The 23,403-nt window shown below is 38.6% G+C and overlaps 1 protein-coding gene across 1 annotated transcript; it reads left to right on the top strand.

Annotated features, from left to right (window-relative positions):
- The first annotated feature begins 1,847 nt into the window (after positions 1 to 1,847).
- LOC306988810 (uncharacterized protein) lies at positions 1,848 to 15,451 on the top strand. Its single transcript, XM_079593956.1, has 3 exons — positions 1,848 to 1,906; positions 5,217 to 6,094; positions 8,642 to 15,451. The coding sequence occupies exon 2, from the start codon at positions 5,474 to 5,476 to the stop codon at positions 6,089 to 6,091; it is 618 nt and encodes a 205-aa protein (XP_079450082.1). The 5' UTR covers positions 1,848 to 1,906; positions 5,217 to 5,473; the 3' UTR covers positions 6,092 to 6,094; positions 8,642 to 15,451.
- Positions 15,452 to 23,403: the final 7,952 nt, after the last annotated feature.

Raw genomic sequence — 23,403 nt, 5'->3', positions numbered from 1 at the left:
AAATGACATTGTGCTGTTAAAATGACTGCTTTTGTGTTATGTTTGTGCATTTTTGTAGGATGTGAAATGTCAGCAGACTGGTGTGAGCACTGAGGATGAGGAGCACAGAGCTGAATCCTGGAGATGGTGCCATGGACGAGACCCTCCATCACTCCATCGGCCCTTATTGCCTCAGATTGTGAAACACAACACATCACGCAACAACCTCCGGCACTCCGGCACGGCTCACCTCCGGCGGTCCGCTGGTTCATCAGAATAAAGCCGCAGAATGGGAACCGCTGTGTTGAGATGGCAGTAGATGTGGTTCAGTGCCTGTAGCCTATATACATGATTGTAGTTTGAATAAAGCTTTGTTTCATGTGTTGACTTGCATTTGTTTATTGTGTGATGGTGACTTTCATTCATTCATTTACTCCTTTATTAATATTTATCATTGTTGTCAGTAAATAAAATATCATTATTTAATTAATTGTTTGAATGAAAATGTAGATATGTTCACAATATACACATCTAGAGTGTATTCATGCATAGCTATGTCAATGACATACATTACATTTTGTTTGTTTTATTGATTTTTTTTCAGTAAAAAGTAATATAATTAAGTATCGGTCAGTATTTGTCACGGTAAGCCACTTTTGCTTGTGGATGAAAATGTTTGGATATAAAATAAAGAAATTAACAACATATTCAAGAGATGACAATTTTGAGATTTCGTAATAAAAATAAATAATATCGTTAAGGATAAAACGGTGGGTCACATAAGTAGGGTTAAATATAAGAACTTAAATCAACCCTAAATGTATTCACAAAATAAATGGGCAGCAGTTTCTTTAAAAAGACCATAAAATGAGCAAGTTTAATCAATATCAAGATATTTACAGATAGATGAATTAAATGTGTCGTTCAAATCTTTTAAGTTGTTGCACTTGTGATAACGTGGCGTAGGTCACATGATAACGTCAACATGGCAGATGTCCGGTTCGCATTCATACTTAACGAGATTTGGCTATAAAGTACCTACTCTTTTAGCGCTCGTTAAGTAAGTACTTATTGAAATTAAGTACCTACTCATTGAGTATGCGGTTTGGAACGCAGCCTGAGTGTTACGTGCTAAGCGTTTTTCTTCCCTCCCCTTTTTGTTATTGGTTGTTGCGTTTCTCCCCTCTGCTGTTGGTTTCTTCCTGTTTTCCCGCTCTCTGCTTTCTCTAAGTGTGTAGGTGCTGTTATTGGTCGGAGGCAACCAATCATCGGCTGTGGTTCGGCATAAAAGGCACTCTGAAGGACTGAAGAGAAGAAGCTTGGAGTGTTTGTTGGCTGGTGCTATTTTTGTACTGACTTATGGTGGTTCGCTTACTTGCTCTTTTTGTTTGCTTATGCAGAGGAGTTTTGAACCTGATTTAATCTGCACTGGTTCGGAGAGAAGAGAAAAGGAAAGTATGTCACGTGACATACATCTTGCATACATGTAGAAACAATGCTGTTAGACACACTAGGGAAGGAGCGTGTGCAACTCTGTGTAAGTTTTGTTTTGGTTAGTTGGTGAAGTTTTAGTTATGGCGTGTTAAGCGCTGAAGATTTCTTTATTTCCTGTTTTTGTTTTCAGTTAGTTTAGAGGGTGGGGATTAGCGAGAGTGTGTGCTTTGGTTTTGTTGATTTGTTTGTTTAGCACCGCTCATCTCGCTCTCTCTCTCTGTGACTTATTTCAATTATCATTTTTCAATTATTTAGCTTAAGTTGTATATAGCTGTAAATAAGTTTATTTGTTTGTTTTTCTTTATTTTCAATTATAACCTTTGTATGGAAAATAAAGCGAATCACCTGCTTGCAGTAACTTGTTGTCAGTGAGTCATTCGCCCACATACTCCCCAGAGATCAAAACTAGAGGAAAGTGTTCAAATTATATTATGTACGTCTCCCTCATACCTCTATACCATCAGGGGACGTAACACTGAGGAAAAGTAAAAAATAATTATACAAACAATCTCCAGCATCAAATTCAATTCCTAAATCATCAATAAGGGCACTCAAAATGATCCAAACTGTTTTCATGGTTTCTTATAATAGTGAAAATTATGGAAGGGTGGTAAAGTTAAATTTTTTTAATGTTTTAGAATCTCCCATTTACATTCCATGAGGTTCATATTTGGTGACTGAAAATAAATAAATAATAATTTGGCTTATGTTAGTGTTATGCTATTCTAAGCATTTTATGAATAGGTAGAATCAAACGGGGGAATTATCATTATGGAACACTGGTTCAATAGTCAGAGATGTGTTGTAAAGTTTTCTTCCTTGATCGAAGCAGAGACCAGTGAGACAGTTGGGATCGCGTTCAGAAGTTCTTCTTTATTGAGCGCGGCTGCAAGTTCGTCCAAAATCAGTCTAGATACTCAAACAGTATACATTGTAATTTATACATTCCAAGGGGGAGGAGACTTCTTAGGGTGGAGACAAATTCAAACAAATCATACGATAGCAGGGAGGAGTTGATTCTTATACAGCCAAAACCGGTATGGCAGGTTATCTAGAGAGAAACCGAGCAAAATCAGCATATTCACTCTATTGTATTGCCAATCTAATCAGTCTAATTCTTCAACGTCTGAGCTAGGAATCAGCATAACTATTCACATGCTGATACTGGCCAGGAACTCCGGTTCCAAGGGCCATCCCAGAGCCATTAAAGACAAAAGGTGAAAGTCTCCCCTACAGCTAGGCTGAAAGGTGAGAATCTCAGTGATGCGACTCATTTAAAATACAATAGAGAAAACAGGACTGGCAGGAAAGGAGACTCTTGCTGGAGACTCAATAATCATCTGCAGTGGAACCTAAATTAAACATTTAATAAATTTGTTATCCTTCAGATGTCAGTCACTACTGTGGCATAGACTTGCCGTTCTCCTTGGCTCATCTTCACAAACATTAGGGGCATTTCATGGCGACAAGAGGCTCCAAACACTCCTGTAACATCAAGCTTCTTTGCTTGTTTTTGTGACCTCAGCACGTTGCCAGCTTTGAAGTTACTGCAGTCCTAAAGATTTAAGGAAAACATAGATTTATGGGAGGAATAATTATCTTTTTTCACAATTTTAATTAATATTCCATGAAATTCTGCAACTATGACTAACCTCGTGACGCTTTGAGCTGTCAAGATGTGATAGCAGGTATTCCTCTACAGCCTTTTCATCAACAAACATGCGGGTTCCATGTAATGGCTCAACCGCACTTGTTTCCTCACAAGGCCAACGTTGGCATCCAATGTGACAATGATATCTCCATCCGCCTGGAAAACAAACACTTACAGTAATACTGGTTTTGTATCTGCACCAGGTTTATACATTTATACTATTACTATTTTATTATAATACTATATACAAAAAGTAACTAAGTTTGCAGATATTAATTGTATGCCATTAGTTTAATCAAACAAGAACCACGCTGGAAGTAGAACCAACCTCTGGACATGCTGGGCATATGGTTCCATCATCTAATTGTGGGCAAATATCGACCAAACTTCTTTGTCGGAAGTGGTGATGCCTAAAATGGGAAATGGATTCTCCCACCAGGGCTCTGTAGAGTGTGTTAACCGATTAAGCAGAAGTTAGTGAAAACATTACTGTTTCGTATACTTGCATCTGGTGATGGTGGTTTACTCAGAAGTTGTTATTTTATAGGAAAATATCAAGAATACTTTTGCATGTACAATCCTAGATGGTTCCAAAAATGTTTACTTTTAGTTGTGATAATGATGTAGTACAATCAAGGAAGGTGTAATTTTCACATCAATATGGACTCGTCAGTACAGTAACGACAGTAACTGAAATTTTCACTTAACAGACAAGAACACAAACTGACCTCTGCAAACTGACTTACCTCTGCAAGTGTGAGATTATTTTTCCAGCGCAGGGTGTTGCAAAAAACACAATTTGAAGTATCTAATGAATCTGTTGAAATTACTGTGAGTTTGCTGTCTGTATGCAAGTATAGCAATAGCAATGTAAGACTGCATGCTATTGTTCTTACATTCCACTTTTCAGGAAGATGCAGTGAATTTCTGTGAGTCCTCTTCAGGCAAACCGCACAAAACACTGCAGTGGTGCTGCACTCAATGCACCTATAATCAGCATGTTCTAGGCAGACTATACACTGGGTAGTGATTGGTGCTGAACATTCAAACGACACCTTAAGCATGTCATCCTTGACTGCATCCCAGGCATGAAGCTCTCTCTTCTTTGCCTTACTGTATGCACTCTCAGAACAGCTTGGTGTCGCATCATCAGGTTCAGCCTGTTGAGATGTAATAGAAAGGTCGGAAGGGTGGGTCTGTTTGTAGTTGGGCTGGGGAAGACCTTGACTAAGGTAAGAAACCTTTGCAGGGCCAGCGATAGTCCTCCTCACCACCTTAATTTTATTGTTCCTGAAACGTGTGGTCTTAAGTGCTTTTCCCATATCTGAAATCAAAATATTTGGCAATTATTACATAAAGCAAAGTGCAACCTTACTTAAGTGCAAAGTACTTCTTATCACAGCCTAAAAGACAGAAACACATCAGTGAAAATGGGATGCAGTCAGATGAGGGATATTTGGTGCGATAGATAGATAGATAGATAGATAGATAGACAGCTAGATATATAGCTAGATATAGAGATTGCAAGATAGATAGATAAATAGATAGATACACTGCTAGCTTGCTAGAGATAGACAGACAGCTAGCTAGATAGCTAGATATAGAGATTGCAAGATAGATAGATAAATATTAAAGAAAGTTAAACTTTTAAAAGGTGTTTCGTGATACTTTGTGACTCTGCGCATGCGTCGCGACTGAGCGCGTTGTTTGTGTTTGGAGCTCCGTCTAATTGATTCATAAATCCTTGCTTTTCTTCTTTACACTCATTTATAAATGAGCATTTTATATTTTTTCAGCGTGTGAACATATCTCCGATACTACTCTTTATAAAAAACAATCGGATTGCTTTGATATCGTTAGTTATATCCAACTTCCGAACTTCCGTTACTATCTTTAACGTTAGCCCGCTAGCATTGCATGCGTGGTCTCGCCTATCGATCGTCTTATTTACACTCGTATCACTGAAAGGATACGGGTTCTATCCATGATTCCAGTCCTAAATTAGTAGTGATATTGGTAGTATCACTGCTAATTTATTGTTCATCTGCTATAATGGCAAATTTATCGGATGTGTGTCTACCTCTGAGTGCAGGTGAGGACACGTTTGAGCTGCATGCGGTGCGGCTGGAGCTGGAGTCCGTGGAGAAGCAGATCCGTGATCTGCTGGGGAGGCAGGCCGAGCTGCGAGACCGACGATCAGCGCTTGAAGCATCACGCGCCGATGCTCACAAGTCAGTGGTTAGTAACTTTTCGACTCCGTCCTCTTCTACTCCGCGTGTTTCTCTGCACAGGACCCGAGCATCCCTGGTTTCATTCACTCCGGCACCGACACAACACCATGGACCCTGGATGATTCCACAACGGAAGACGCGAGCCAGGACCAGAGCAAGGACCTCTCCGCCCCTCCCGGTCTTCGAGATCTCCACCCGGAACCGCTTCTCCCCTCTTCGCGAGACGGATCGCGACGACGCTGTGATCATCGGCAGTTCCATCGTCTGGTATGTCCGCGCTACCTCAGGTAAAGGTACGGTGCGCACTCACTGCTTTCCTGGTGCTCGTGTTCTCGATGTCGCTGCGCAGGTCCCCGAGATCCTGAACGGTGACGAGCGCGTCGGAGCTGTCGTGCTGCACGCGGGGGTGAACGACATCAGGCTGCGGCAGACGGAGGTTCTGAAGAGGGACTACAGGAGCCTGATCGAGACGGTACGCAGAACATCGCCTGAAGCAAAGATCGTCGTGTCTGGACCGCTTCCCACGTACCGACAAGGACAAGAAAGGTTCAGTAGATTGTTTGCACTAAATGAATGGTTAATGTCATGGTGTAATGAACAGAGACTGCTCTTTGTAAATAATTGGAATCTGTTTTGGGAGCGACCTAGGCTCTACCGTGCTGATGGCCTGCACCCCAGCAGAATCGGAGCGGCTGTTCTGTCGGACAACATCTCCAAGACGTTACACACCATATGACTAGTAAGTCAAAGTCCAAATCACATTCTTGGCTGTCCCAAATTAATTGATATAAGTACCAGTGTAGAACACTATATAGAAACTGTGTCTATTCCTCGTTTAGTGAGGCCAAACAATAAATCTACTGTAGGATCTAGGAAAATTCTAATTGTGATTAAACCAGAAAATCTCAATATATGTGAACAAAAACAATGTCTAAAGCTAGGTCTTCTAAACATTAGATCGCTTACACCTAAGGCGGTTATTGTAAATGAAATGGTCACTGATAACAGCTTCGATGTACTCTGCCTTACTGAAACCTGGCTTAAATCGAATGATTATTTCGGTCTTAATGAGTCCACTCCACCAGGATACGGTTATAAGCATGAGCCCCGTCTGATTGGTCGTGGCGGCGGTGTTGCAACAATCTATAGAGATTTTCTTAATGTTACTCAGAAAACAGGCCACAGGTTTAATTCGTTTGAAGTACTTGTGCTAAATGTTACGCTCCTAGATGTAAGAAATAAATCCCTATTATCTCTAGCTTTGGCTACTGTATATAGACCGCCAGGGCCTTACGCTGATTTCCTAAAAGAGTTTGCAGATTTTCTCTCAGATCTATTAGTCAATGTCGATAAGGCAATAATTGTTGGAGATTTCAACATACACGTTGATAACACAAATGATGCGTTAGGGGCTGCGTTTACAGATTTACTAAACTCCTTTGGGGTCAAGCAAAACGTTAGTGGTCCTACTCATCGTGTTAATCATACACTCAATTTAATTATATCATATGGAACCAACCGATATAGATATTATACCGCAAAGTGATGATGTCACTGATCATTACATGATAACTTGCATACTACGTACGGCTGAAATGTGCCATGTTGCGCCGTGTTAACGACCAGGCAGAACAATCCTTCCAACCACTATAGATATATTCTTGAATAGCTTACCTGATCTATCTCCGCTCCTCAGTGAACCCAAACTAACAGATGAGCTAGAGGAAATGACTAGCAGTATGAGCACCATTTTCTCCAGTACATTAGAAATTGTTGCACCAATTAGATTAAAAAAGGTTAGAGAGAAAACTAAAGCACCATGGTACAACAGTGCTACGCATGTTATCAAGAGAGAAACTCGTAACTTAGAGCGCAAATGGAAACAAACAAATTTAGAGGTCTTTAGAATCGCGTGGAAAGACAGTATGTCACGTTATAAAAAGCCTGAAAGCTTGAAATGTGTACTTTTAAACAAAACTATCAAAAACTAAAGAAAACAGACTCTGCTTATGTAATCTGTATGAAATGTGCATTTCTCTCTGGCGCGTTCACTACAGTGAAGATCGCGAGTCAGCATCGTCAACTTCATCTTTGCAGCCGTCACTGACAGAAAACACTTGTTTATTAATAAAAAATTGAAATGTCTCCTTGCTTTATTTGACATATTCATAATCAATACTTTTTCCGGTTCTTTGTGACATTTTTCATGAACGCGTCACCACCGCTCAATAGTTAATATTGTTCTTTGGTGTTCACTTTATACAGGTTTTTTAAATGTTTTTAAATAAAAATATTTAGTTTTCTATTTTAAAATCTCTATTTTTTTCTATTTTTCTTCTTCTAGTTTATCAATAGGTAGTTCATAGTAGAACTTTATGTAGGCCTACACATTTAGGTTCTGCCCAAACTCAAGCAACATAAATGTAACGTAAAAGTAACGAGTAACGTAAAAAGTTACTTTCCAAAGGGGATAACTAAAGTAGCGGATTACTTTTTTAAGAAGTAACGAGTAACGAGCAAACACTACTTTTTAAAAGTAACTTCCCCAACACTGGGAATAGGAAATGTAGTCGTAGGGATAATACAGACATACTCACCAAGACTTGCAGTCAGCTCTTCTTCTATCTGAGGGACTTCCTCAGACACTGTGTTCAATTGAACTTCGGAAGTTGTAAAGGCCAATACATTTGGTTATCTATTCTATCAGGGTCTTAAAGCATCATATATTTTAGTCCAGAAAATTCACAAAATTCCATCATACATCTGGCTCAGTGAGCTCAAACCATCTTTTCACTCACCAACATTTAGATAATTATCGTTATTAAACTATGACAACATTGTTATAAACAACAAACCTAGAGAGAGTGTGAGAGACTAGAGAAAAACAGAGTGAGAGAGACAGAGAGATAGAAAACAAAGGCACTTTTAAGAGCCACTCTTTCAATGTAAGAGTCTATATAAAAGAGTTATGTAGAACAGCAAATAATCTGTAGAACAGACAAGAAAGCATCAAGAAAGCATCATTAGATATCTGAGATATCTCTGCATTTGGCAGCCACTGACTATGCATGTGATTGTCACTGTCATTGTCAAATCGATCTATATATCTATCTATCTATAGTATATATTATGATGTAAATGTTCTATACAAATAAAATATACTTACTTACTAATGAAAGCTAGTATATACTGCAGAAAACAGAGTGATTGACAAAAAAAATGACAAACTGTCATCAGTTGTGTATACATATACACTTAATCTACTACTTTTGTGTTTTCACCGTAGCATCAACCGATTGTCCCCAAGACAGCAACAAGGATCCTACTGCAGACCAAACTCCCACCACAGAACCTTTGAGGGAATCTACCCATGAAGAACCTGGAAATGATGTCCAGCCTGTTCATGAGGATGATCCAGCAAATCCACCATGCAGCACTGAAACCTGTGGTAAACATGTCCAATCTCTTGAGCAAGAATGCCAAGCTCGGAGGACTGAAAATATGTTGAAGGAAAAAATTAATAGGACTACACTGAACGAAATGAGCTTGCATAACGATGATAAAAGAGTTAATACTCTCACTGGTTTATCAACATATTCAATTCTCATGACAATTTTTCATATTGTGACTTTTCTCAAACTTAAATCTGGTTTAACATGTTTTCAGCAGTACATGTTAACTTTAATGTAGCTTAGAATGAACTTGTCTTTTGAATTTTTGGCTTTTTATTTTGGCATTGACCCAACCACTGTTTCAAAGCTCTTCAAACGCTGTATTAGTGTGATGCATTGTAGACTGGTGCCAAGTCTAGTGTTGTGGGCTGACAGAGAATACTTAAGAAAATCTCTTCCATACGCATTTTGAAACAGTATCTTTGTAAAGACAATTTGCATTAGATTGTTTTGAAATATTTCTAGAGAAACCCAGTAGATTGCTAGCCAGTGCTTAGTGTTACTCATCATACAAATCACACCACACAATGAAATATTTAATTGCAATTGCCCTCAAGGTTACATTTGTTTCATTTCCACTGGATGGGGAGGTCGCACAAGTGATAAGTGTGTAACGGGGGTGGCCGCCCTAACTCTAATAAACAATTCTAAAGAAAATATTCGGGCGCCAGACAAGATTAAACTTGTCACCAATTAAATTAACCCAGGATGGGACTTCTGGTTCCGCTAGCGAGAAGATGGCTGCTTAATTTGTTATCTCCCGACGGTGTCTTAAAATATACCCCTAAATTACTCTTTTTGCTAATACCTGGGAATTTTTGTCAAGATGGAAAAGGGGGTTTCTACCAGAAGTAGGAAAACCGCAAATTTGGCTGAGGACGAGACCACTTCGAGCCACGGTGACCGAGGCAACTCCCCGGAGTTAAGCCCTCAGGGCGGTGATACACCTGAGCCCAGTCTGCAACGTATTCTGGACGAACTACGTGAATTTAGAAAAGATAATAACGTGCAGCTGACGGACATTAAACAAGAAATACGAGGGGTGAACGACAGACTGGATGAAGCGGAGGGTAGAATAGAGGAAACTGAGACAGTGCTACAGGCGGCATCGATGCTAATTAAGAGGCTAACTCAGCGTCAAGCTAAGTTGGAAGAGAGGCTGATAGACCAGGAGGGTCGCGCGCGTAGGGAGAATCTGCGCATTCACGGTATACCAGAAAATAAGGAAGGGGCTGACATGGTTCATTTTTTGGATCATTTGTTTAAAAAAGCGCTAGACCTTTTGGAAGACCGAGACTTGGGAATTGAACGAGCACACCGAGCACTGGCTCAAAAACCTGACAGTGCGCAGGGGAAGCCACGCTCTATTGTGGTAAAGTTTGGGAGCTACCGCACAAAAGAGGAGGTTCTCCGGAAAACATGGCAGAAAAAAAGAAGTATTCTGCGACGATATACGTTTTTTTGTCGACCATGACTTTTCAGTCGAAGTGCTTAAAAAACGCAACGAGAACGCGGGTGCCAAAAAAATACTGAAAAATTAACGTATCAGATTTCAGACCCCTTATCCAGCGAAGATGCGGGTTTTTTATGAGGATGGCACTCGTATCTACCAGGATGCAGCAGAAGCAACGAGAGATATGGCAGCTCGCGGGTTACCTGTTGCCGTTGTTCCGTCCGCAGCGGCCCCGGATCATGAGGAGATTCAACAATTGTCTTCGTGGCAGACGGCGAGAAAACGTCAACAAGTGCGAAGCGGCGTCCAAGAGCTCGGTGCAACAGTGGACAATACACAGAAAAGCCATCAAGCACGATTCAAGAAAAAGCTCCAGGGATTCAGAAGAACACATACAACGGAGGACTGATGCTTCAAGGCCACCTTATAAAGTTGGTTAACGTTAACTTCTAATGGCTTTAGAGGTAATTTATTTAAAGTGTTCCTACTTCCCTCTTTTAGTTAATATAAGGAAGGGTCGGGGCAAACAAATTTTGAATATGCTTATGTTTTGTTCGACACAAAATCTTGCTAGTGAGTGGACAACATATTGGGCCCCATCTCCGCGACGAGGTGGGAAATTTCCCTATTTGGACCTAGACTATTCAGGTCCTTGCAGGGCTCTCTTGATACGAGCCTCAACCTTGGAAACGCGTGTTTTATTTTGCTTTCATCATAACGTTTTCATTGTTTACTTTGTTCGTTTTTTGTTTTGTTTAATACATGTTCTACGGGAGAGATTTTGTTTGTGCATAAGCTTTATAAAACTGGGCATGGGATATATGGAGGAGGTATTATATACGGTTACCGGATAAAAAAATATGAATATACAGGACGTTAAGATAGTATCACTTAATGTGAAGGGCATTTCAGACCCAGTTAAGAGAAGTAAAATTTTATCAAAAATAAAACGAGAAAATGCCCAGATTGTCCTCTTACAAGAGACACATTTGACTGTTATTGAACATGAAAAAATGAGAAGAATGGGATATACAAGGTCTTATTATTCTTCCTATAAATCTGGTCGAAGAAGAGGGGTAATAATATTAATCTCACAAAAAATACCTTTTGAGTACATATCGGAAGTCTCTGATAAGGAAGGGAGATATATAATGGTCTCTGGAAAGATAAATAATGCAATAATCACAATATGTAATGTTTATGTTCCCCCTGGAAGTAGCTTTAGTCTGTATAGGAACATGTTCGATTTAATGGTGAAAGCAACAGGACTTGTAATCTGCGGGGGTGACTGGAATCTCCGCCTTAACCCTGAATTAGATGCATCTAAAAAGGTACCTACTACCTCACTATATAAGAAAGTTAACAATCTCATGGGGGAATTGGGCATATTAGATCTTTGGCGAGACTTCTATCCACTAAGACGTGACTACACTTTTTATTCATTCCCTCATAACACATATTCTAGAATAGATTATTTTTTTGTATTTAAAAGAGATCGCTCCAAAATAAGTTTTTGTGATATTGGCGCTACAGACCTGTCAGATCATGCATCTGTTTCTTGTGGGGTCCATATCAGTGATAATCCACGTAAAACATTGTGAAACACAAGTGTTTTAAACAGTCCATTATTTGTGGCTCAGATGAGAAAGGAAATAAAACAGTTTCTGGAGGAAAATGATAAGGGAGAGGTTGATGCAGTAATTAGGGTTGTCACCCGTCCCTTAAAATACGTAATCGTCCCGTATTTACAAGTAAGATGATGCGTCCCGTATCAAATCAATAAGGGACGCGATTTGTCCCGTATTTTACATTAGGCCCACATATAGTTGAATAAAAACATAAGGATTTTGCAGTCTGGATAATACTAATAGCAAATATGAAGAAATCAATTTCGTAGTAGAGAAGCTCATTGCGTGATTGCATTTTAGCGTCTTTGTTTCTATAGCGACTGAGTCTCGTGAACATGCGCTGTAAACCTGCGCGTTTTTAACCCCTCGTGCGCTGTTCGGGTCTTTGACCCCAAATGACGTTTGCTGAAATAAATAAAACATTATATTTGTCCAAATGATGTGAGACTTTGCACGGTTGAAAACACTTTCTACATCTACAAAAAAAATTAAATAAATTTGAATAATATCTGTTTTGATATTAGTCGGGTGGTGAATGGGTGTCCCTTATTTTGCCACCACACTGAAGGTGGCAACCCTAGCAGTAATAGTGTGGGATGCCTTAAAAGCAGTTATTCGCGGAAAAATTATATCTTGGTGTGCTTACAATAGGAAAAATAAACAACTAAAACTTGTAGATCTTAACAAAGAATTAAAAAACCTGGAAGTGCAACATAAAAGGACACCAACCTCTAATTTGCTGACCAAAATTAAGAAAATCAGAAATGAAATTGACCTAATATATACACAAGAAATAGAAAAAAAGATGATCTTTGTTAAACAAAAATACTACGAATCTGGACCTAGATCGGCTAAAATTCTTGCAAGGAGGTTACAAAAACAAAGAGCAGATAATACCATATACAAGATAAAGCACCCAGTCTCCAATATTTTACAGTATAAACAAGAGGAGCTACAAAATACATTCGAGAAATACTACAAAAGTCTCTACTCACAACCACCATTAGAGAATGAACAACAAATTGAAGCCTTTTTAAAATCACTTAATTTACCAACTGTCTCAGAAGAACATAATACAATTTGGACTGCTGAAATAACTGAAATCGAAGGCTTTCCGTCGGATTGGTATAAAGCATTTCGAAATGAGCTGATACCCAGTCTTCTAGGGGCCTGCAATACGGTTCTTAAAGACTCAAAGATGCCACCCACCTGGAGGGAAGCAGTAATCTCTGTTATTCCTAAAGAGGGAAAGGATCTTTCAGACTGTGGATCATACAGACCTATTTCGGTGCTAAATGTCGATTATAAGTTATTTACAGCTATTTTTTCTAAAAGATTAGAGAAAATATTACCCCAGCTCATACATACTGATCAAACCGGTTTTATCTTACAAAGACAGACGCATGACAATATTAAACGCTCGTTGCATATTATGAATCATATAGAACAGAATAAATTAACAGCCCTATTGGTAAGCCTTGATGCAGAAAAAGCCTTTGATTCGGTCAGTTGGGCTTTCTTACACAAAGTTCTTGAACGATTTGGCTTTCATTTCAATTTTTCGAATGTCATACGGTCACTCTATGATAAACCATCAGCTCGAATAAAAATTAATGGCAATCTTTCAAACACTATAACATTACACCGAGGGTCGCGGCAAGGGTGCCCCATCTCCCCTTTACTCTTCGCTCTCTATAACGAACCCCTTGCACAATGGCTGAGACAGACAGAAAGTATTAGGGGAGTTAGTATAGAAGGGGAGGATCATAAGGTAGCTTTGTATGCAGATGACATATTGATATATTTAAGTGACCCTTCTAATACATTTCCTGATTTAATGAACCTATTACAAAAATGTGGTAGTTATTCTGGTTATAAATTGAATGTACAAAAGACTCAATTGTTGGCTTTTAATTACTCCCCTCCGACATGTCTTACTGACAATTTTCAGCTAAGTTGGGATAATTGTTCATTGAAATATTTAGGTATACACCTACCAAATAATGTTTCACGGCTTGCAGAAATGAACTATGGTCCCCTCTTAATAAAAATTAGAGAAGATATCAAGAGATGGAACTCTGTTTCCTTTCTTAGTCTAAGTCATAGGATTGATTGTGTGAAAATGAATATCCTTCCACGATATATTTTTTTATTTCAAGCCCTTCCTATAGAAATCTCCTTAAAAGAATTTTCGGAAATAGATAAAATCATTTCTAGGTTTATTTGGCAAGGGAAGAAACCTAGGGTTAAATTTAAAACATTGCAGCTCCTGAAGGAAGAGGGGGGAATGGGGTTACATTATTTTAAAGGATATTACTATGCTGCCCAAATTAGACCCTTTATTAACCTATGTTCTCCAAATTTTCAAGCCAGGTGGAAGGATATTGAACTCTCAATCATGAAGGATCCTCCAATTCAAGCACTACTGGCGTGTACGAACCTAGACAAGCTTATAAAAGATACTCAAAATCCGTGGATCAAAACCCAATTAAAAATTTGGAATAAAGTAAAAAGAGAGTATCACTTAAATGATAAAATACAGATAATCCAATGGTGTGCTTTTGACCCTGGTTTCAGGCCAAATTTGACGGATAATCGTTTTAAATCATGGATTTCTAAAGGTATAACAACTTTCTATACACTCACAGAAAATGGGAAATTAAGGAATTTTGAAGATCTGAAAAAGGAATACCATCTTGAAAACTCTGATTTTTTCCGATACTTGCAAATACGCAATTATTTTGAACACAGTATTAAACCTAAATCAGATCTTAATTACCCAATATTAAAAACAATTTTGGTTGCATACAAAAATGTTTCTGTTAAAGGGGTTATCTTTGTAAAGTTTTACAAAGGTATCATGGGGAAAAATACCCACTCCACAGACTACATAAAAGAAAAATGGGAGAAGGAAAGCAATGTGTCAATATCTAGAGATGACTGGTTAAATATATGTGAGTTTCAGTGGAGATGTACAAACTCTCATATATGGCGTGAATTTAATTGGAAATGTCTTGTTCGTTTTTTTATAACACCGAAACAAAAAGCACATTTTGTCCCTGGTAGTAGTAAATGCTGGAGGATGTGTGGCGTTTGGGAGGCTGGTCACTGGCATGTGTTTTGGGATTGCCCAAAGATTAAATCATTTTGGGCAGAATTTCACAAGATCTTAAATACTATTTTCAACAGTAGGGTACCTTTAGAATTTTCCTCTCTTTTTTTGGGGAACTGTGAGTTTTTGACCAGAACTACTGATAAGTATTTATATGCCATTCTTACTTCTGCCTGCAAAAAAGCATTTACAAGACGCTGGCTGCTTCCTGAACCTCCCACGATCTCAGAATGGATAGATTTTGTAAATGACATGTATGTAATGGAAGCAATTACCTTTTCCATTCGTTTAAAGAAAAGTACTTTTGTTAGCCGGTGGTCTAAATGGGTCAAATATGTAAAGCCTTTAAGATCGGACTTTGTTGAGGTACTGAATTAATGATCCTGTGCTTTATACTATATTTTATTTATCTTTTTATGTCAGAAATATTGTAGTAATTGGTACATTATGTAATGCACAAGTTTCCTTTTTTTTTTTTTTTTTTTTCTCTCTCTCTCCCTAATTATATGTTCTGTTAAAAAACAACATCAGCAAATTGACAGCTATTGTTACTACTTGTGTACTGTAACTCAATTTTGCTGTTTGAAAATAAAGAATAGAAAAAAATAATAATAATTAACCCAGGATAGCAAAAAAATATATCCACCTGTTACACATCAAATTATAATAATCAAGAAAAAAGAATTTTCCTTTCACAGAGGATATTTATTTTTCCTACACATGTTCATAGTCATAATTCACATCAAAAAAATAAAGAAAAAAATAAAAAGAAATAAAGGGCACACTAGCGGTCTCAGCTGATCTGTTGAGATCATATAACTGGTCGGGGTCCGTGCCGGAAACCAACCGCGTCCACAGATTCGCGTCCACAATGAATCACAAAAAGGTCCATAAAAGAAAAGAGAAAAAGCAAACAAAACATTGGATGAACATCTCATTCATTCAGTGGTAAATCAACATTACAACAACAGCAACATTCATTTTAACGGCGAACACTAATTATGAACACAACTCAGAATACACAGAATGTGTGAACGTGAAAATTATGTGAGTATGTGTGTGCGTAGTAGCGTGTGTAATGGTGGCGCAGGTGTACTGACCGGTTTTCAAAGAATCAAAAGGCACCAATGAGTTTATGGGTCACCAGACACCAGGAACCAGGATAAGTGGATGGGCAGTTGCCTTGTCTTCAGCTACCTGACACTAGTTGGTCTGGATTGCGAAGCTTCAGCCGACCTTCATGCTCGCACCAGACATACACGCAGCAGCTGCTTGACACACAGCCGTTTTCCACCATAAATCCCTCTCACAACGGGTAACCTCGGATGCAACCAACCGGATGACGCTTCTGATTGAAGGTAAGAAAACACTCCCTTTACATAGACCTTCCTTCCGTCGTTAATTTGACACTCCACCCCTAATTACACTAAACTGAAAGTGAAAGTAAACAAATGTTTTTTCCCGGGACAGATCCTCTTGTCTGCCACAAGTGCATCACAGAACAAAGTAACTTTTTATCTCATTTGCTCCCAGGGGACGTAGTTTTAGCGGACAGAGGTTTTCTTGTTAAAGAGTCTATTCAGAGATGCCAAGCTGAATTAAAGATTCCAGCATTTACTCGTGGAAAGAAGCAGTTAGATCCTGTTGACTTGGAGAAAACCAGATGTCTAGCCTCTCTTAGATACATATTGAAAGAGTAATAGGAGTTCTCCGTCAAAAGTACACAGTCTTGCAAAGCACTGTCCCCATAAGTTTCATGGACATAGACAGAGAAAATGATGTGACCTACCTTGACAAGATTGTGAGCATATGTTGTGCACTTACAAATGTGTCTGAATCTGTGGTGCCCTTCCAGTGATGGGGATGTACAGTAAATTGTACTGATGTGACTGGCTACAGATGTGCTCAACCAGGAAATAAACCTTTTTGGCTCTCACTTCTTGCTTCCTTGTTGTGACATTACTTCGCTATTCTGATGCGATCACCAGGGGTGCAAACACATGTATGGTCAAAAAAGAGAGAGGTAATCGAAGCCCCCGCCCAGCGGCAAATATCCAGATACTTACATTGCCACCAAGCCCTGCCATCCCCGGCCCACCCCATAGACCATTTCAAGGACGTAAACAATAACGAACGCGTTGGAATGCTACTGCGCATGTCTGGCCCTGAAGCACTTCCGGTGATGCTATTTTTAAACCACAGACCTGTCAAAACAAAATGACTAGCACATACTTTTTAAGTCTAGCTAAAACAGACCAGTTGCGATATTTAAAAAAAAATTCAAATAGGCGATAGCGTGGAATTACCGGACCCTTTAAATCAGACGCTGAGGCGACAACTATTCACTCAGAACGCAAAACATTTACCTGAAGTGTCGTATCCAGACGTGTACCATTATCTGGTTGAGACCGAGTGCGTCTTCACGAGAGAAGCGGTCAAGGCATATTGTAGCCTAGATGCTTACAACTACGTCCTTAGTGGAAAAGTTGGAAACATTTGTTCCTACAATGTGGACGATGTTTGTCTTGTATTTGGTGAAGTTGGAGCAAGTCAGACGTTGTCAAATGTACTCTGCGGTGACCGGGGAGGTTATTAGTGGGCATTGCACTTGCATGGCTGGGTAAATATGTCTACTCAAATAATAAATCACATTGCTAATCCTCTAGTAAACAAATGGTTGTGCTCTATTATTACCTATTGCATAATTTATTATTTAATACGTTTGGAAATATTTGTGGTTAGGTTAGGTGAAGTGTGTAGCCATGTTGCTGCAATCCTGGTTGCTGTGGAACAGTGTGTTAGAGAAGGTTTGAATGCTCCATCTGTGACATCTGAGCCCTGCATGTGGGCACGAATAAACAAGAAGGTGCATGCAATTCAATTCTGGCTAACGTGTTTCCCCCCCCTTTTTTTTCCTAATTCATATTAAATTAACATTCTAATTCTAATCAAATCCCTTATGAAAATTAACAAAAAATAGCTAAATTAACCATAGTTTAACCATGGCATTTATAATAAAACTGTGTGTTGCTGCTTTTATATAAAAGTAGATACTCGCAGTAAATGTATAATCCCACTTTGTTTTAGATTGATCCAAAACCAGTAGCAGACATTGAATTTTCCAAGCCTGTCAGACAAAGAGCAATTCAGAGTAGGGAGCCCAACTTACCCACTGTAGTCACACCAGTCCCACCAAGCATGCTTTTTAGGTCATTGAAGGTAAGGAATTAGCAGAAACCTGATGACAATATATGCAAAACACATGTTCCTATATGGTTCCTATATGGATATAGGCACCATATACATGTATCTAACTATATCTGTGAAATACATAAAAACCATAAGAACACATTTCATGTTTTTCCATACACATACAGTATATGTGTGTGTGCATTTGTATGGATTGAATCGTCAAATAGGATCTTTTTAAGGACAAAGCAGGTCATAGAAAAGTAAATTATAATTTTGACTAGTTACTAGATTGTTAATATTGTGTTACTCATTTTTTCCTGTGTAGTTATTCATAAACATAGGAACCATATTCTTAAGTGTTACCAAATAATGTAAACCAAATGCAATACAGATATGTAACTTTACTGACTGCAGCATATACTTTCACTCTTAACATGTTTTTAACATGATCTGTATTTTGAGATGTGCTACACAAATAAATTTGACTGACTAAATGTGATTCTGATTTCAGAATGAGATCCCAGACTGTGCACTGTTTACCACTATGACTGTAGGTAGTGATACAGACACTGCATCTGAGGAAGAGCAGGAGAACACTGACAGGGTTGATGTCCTGACTACAGCTGAGGCAGATTCTAGTGAGGAATCACACGTAGTGGTTCAGAGTGACACACCTTGTACCGACAGCACTGTAAATGCAACAAACTTACCAAAGCCCCTTACACAGCTTTTTGATGGGAAGCACAGTTTATTGTCACAAGATGAACTACAAAATGAGCTAGATAAAATCATGCATCCCTACTTACTTTAATGAAGCGCCTTCAAGAAAGTACACTGGGTCAGTCCTCTTGTGAACAGTGGTTTGAGCAGAGACCGGGTAGAATCACTGCAAGCCACTTTAAGAAGCAAGACAAGTCAAGCTAGCATGACATCTAAAATCATGGGCTACACATCCAGCAGAAATGTACCAGCCTTAGCTTGGGGAAAGAATAATGAAAAAGTAGCTAGAGAAGCATTTACTTGAAACCAGATGACCTGTCATGACAGCTTGGTAGTGGAAGAAATAGGGTTAGTAGTAAATCCAAAGTTTCCTTATTTAGGAGCCAGCCCAGATGGAATAGTCCAATGCAAGTGCTGCCCACGTGCTACACTTGAAATAAAATGCCCCTTAAAGTATGCAAATATGTCCATAACTGATGCTATCAAGAGCAAAGATTTCTGTCTGGTGAAAAACTTTGAGCTTAAACAGAACCATGCATACTATGCACAAGTTCAGGGGCAAATGGCAGTGTGTGAACTCGAAACATCTTTCCTTGTCATTTGGACAACAGAGGACTGCCACATTCAGAAAGTAGAGTTCTCTAAAGAGTACTGGGCTCAGATCAGAACAAAACTGGACCTCTTCTACAGACAGCACATTCTCACAGAAATTTGCACACACAAACTGAAGAAACAATTTCTGATCGCAGAGACTTCCTGTTTGTGTAAAAGCAGGTCTAAAACATGTCACACCGTGCTCTGTCTGTCACAAGGTGTTTCATCTGAGATGTGTAGGCTTAAAAAGGCACCCTGGTGAGCAATGGTTTTGTTCAGTGTGTTCACCATAATTCAAATAAATGTGAAATCATACACAGCCTTCCATGCAATTTGTTAAAAAATTTATTTTAGTAATTGTAATACATTCAATCAATTGCAGGACAACAAATATTCTCATTTACAAACAAATGTTTAATAATTGTAGATAGTTAGAAAAACAAATTTAAAGACCAAACATAGATACAATATAAATCTATATACAACAGCTATACATAATTATGAACACAATCATTCAATAACAAAATAAAAGTTTTTCAACCACTTGTCAGTGTCTCATGTCTAATGTATTTTTTTTACCGAATTAATGACTTGTACAAATTAGATAATGCAGAACAGACCAATAGAATTTTATCTACAGTTGCCACTGTGTCTTTTGATCTTCGCTTCACCAAGTTTATGGGGAGTGTTTGTCTTAAAATGCAGTACTTTTTAATTCGACCAATAGCGCTTTCCACATGAATCCTCAACCTTGACATTTGACGTGACACAGACACTTCTTGTCCTGAAAGCTGTGTCTTTCCACGGGTTGAAGCTGGTATGAGTAGCTGGACTCCTTTCGCAGCAAAATACTCAGGGAAACTGAACCCTCTGTCAGCCATAACACAATGTCTCCCTCTTCCAAAAGATCAATTAAACCAGATGATTTTGTGATTGTTTTGTCACTGGCTCTACCACCCCAAGACTTGGAAAGGAATGTGATTGACCCTGTTGGACTGATGCCAACCAGGAATTTGATGGTGTTGTGGGACTTATAGTTGGACTATGTCATTGTTCTTGCACTGAGTGATGTTGGTCGGTCAATAAAAATCTCGCTGCAGTCTATGATACACCTCACTGAATTGAATGGGGGGCTTTTGAACAGGGCAGGAAGATTCTTTTTAATCTCTTCCCTAGAAGGCCAATGAATTAGAGAGCTGAAACGTGTCATCACGTGCAACCAGTCATGGAATATTGCAGAGATTGTTGCACAACTGCAATGAAACCTGAAGGCAAGATCTTTATGAGTGAGGCCAAGTCTCAGTTTCTTTAAGACTAAGTAAAACTGGAGAGCTGTTGAAGGACTCAGTGTTCTCGAAATCCAAGCAGTGGTGAGATATGTCAAAAGGTCAAAAAGGATGAGTGAAGGCCAGTGTAGAAGTGAATGATTTGATCATCTTTTAAATCCACATCAGATTTCTGTTGTTTCCTCTCACAGGTGAGAGTTTGTACCTTTGAATCTAGGCTTCTCACTTGCTCTTTGTAAGATGTGTTCAGTTACTACATATCTTCAATATCACTCATAGTGAGATCTGTTCCAACACACATATCATTGAAGGACTTAACTTGTGTTACATTTATGTCCATGTCCTGTACTTCCTCAGTAGGCTGAACTCCAATGCTCGTCTCAGAGACCTCTGATATCGGTCCATTTTTCTGGAGGTGTCAGGTCTGTGAGGAAGCTTTGATGGTATGTAATCTGGATTTAAAGGATCATCTGATGGCTTTCCTAAAGACACAAGTAGAAAAACATTATTGGGATAGGTTATATATTTTACTTATCACTGGTTGAAGATAGATTTTTAAAGGAACACTCTGACTTTTTGGGACTTTAGCCTATTCACCTTATCCCCCAGAGTTAGATAAGTCCATACATACCTTTTTCATCTCCGTGCGTGCTATAAGTCTGTTTGACGCACCCACCGCTAGCCTAGCTTAGCACAAAGACTGGATGTAAATGGTTGCAGCTAGCATACTAATCCAAATAAGTGACAAAATAACGCAAACATTTTCCTATTTACATGTTGTGATTTGTATAGTCACAGAGTGTACAAAAAACAAAGTCACATGAGACATAGACATATTTTAACCGTATAAATACTGGGATCTATATTCTCTGAAGGCGAAGCACTGCTACTTGGGCGGAGTGATAACCGTAGCACCTGAGACGCGCTCTGAACGAACTCTCTGCTCCTCACCACGGCGCGTCTCAGGTGCTGCGGTTATCACTCCGCCCAAGGAGCAGTGCTTCGCCTTCAGATAATATAGTTCCCAGTATTTATACGGTTAAAATATGTCTGTGTCTCATGTGACTTTGTTTTTTGTACACTCTGTGACTATACAAATCACAACACGTAAATAGGAAAATGTTTGCGTTATTTTGACACTTATTTGGATTAGTATGCTAGCTGCAACCATTTACATCCAGTCTTTGTGCTAAGCTAGGCTAGCGGTGGGTGCGTCAAACAGACTTATAGCACGCACGGAGATGAAAAAGGTATGTATGGACTTATCTAACTCTGGGGGATAAGTTGAATTGGCTAAAGTCCCAAAAAGTCGGAGTGTTCCTTTAATGTAATAATCAATAAACTAGCTAGCTAGCTAATTATCAGTATGACCATTGCATAATGCACTGTAACACTTTAAAAAGGGTCTCATATTAGTAAATATTTTAGGTATCATGAACAAACAATTAACATTTTACAGCAAGTCTAATATATTTACAATTGTTCACAAGTTCATAATGTACAGATTGATAGTGGCTTATGGCAAAATCGGGTTAAAACTTTAAAACACACAATGATTAAAAAAAGATTTGTAATGAAAGTGTATTACTTTAATATTTAACCCTCTGGGGTCTGAGGTGTTTTCTGGGTCCTGGAGGTGTTCTGACATGCTCTGACATTTGTGCTTATCTCTGTTACTTGTGACATTTTCATGGCTAAAATCTTATTACACTGCATTCAGCACAAACTCTGCTACAATAATATGTCAGCAGCATGTATGTAAAAGTTTGTAGTTTTGAGATAATATAATTTAGTGAAAATTTTTGTGAAAATGACAAAAAAAAGTCACTGAAATAATGTCATGAAACCCAAACTGATTATTTCTACACAAGACATTTGAAAATTGTATCACGTAGCCTAGAATATTTGCTCCAAAACTATGTGAAAATCACCTTGACTACTCATTCAGATAAGACAATATATTTATTTAAAATTTGTAAGAAATGTCTTGTGTAAGAAAGCTTTATGCGAGTAGGCGTAAACCACCATGAATATTGAGTGTTTCACAGCTGAGAGAGACAAAGACCCTCCCATAATGGCCCTATTAGGAGCTCTCAGGCACTATGAGGAACTTTGAACAAAGAATGAGGAGATTTTAAAAAGAATGGCTTTTTGATTGTTTGGATTTATTTACAACACAACAATCCAAAGATACACAACAAATGGCAAAAAAGCACATTATTTAACACACTGACAGATTTAACCAGTCACACACATTTGTGCCATTCCTGAAACATAGTGCATTCCTGTCATTTCCCAGGTGTTTGATTTTTCACTTTACCTCCTCATGCTCATGTTGAAGTCAGCAGGACTATACCTAAAAAAAACAACAACCTGTGAACATGCTGATATCAAGAGAAACTAGGTTTGCACGATTTTGGGAATACATTTTTTCTGGTTAAAATTGCTTTTTACAATTTATAAAATACACACACACACACATACATACATACATACATACATAGCCTATATATATAAAATGAACACCAGGTTTGTTGTGCATTGTAGGCATACGTGCAGGGCTGAATAAAATAATAATAACAATAGTAGGCTATAGCAGGCATCGTTAAAA

This window comes from Phoxinus phoxinus (genome assembly GCF_949152265.1).
Source record: "Phoxinus phoxinus genome assembly, chromosome: 20".
NCBI classification, from domain to species: Eukaryota; Metazoa; Chordata; class Actinopteri; order Cypriniformes; family Leuciscidae; genus Phoxinus; species Phoxinus phoxinus.
The sequence above is the reverse complement of the archived record's forward strand: the minus strand, read 5'-3'. Positions and strand labels throughout refer to the sequence as shown.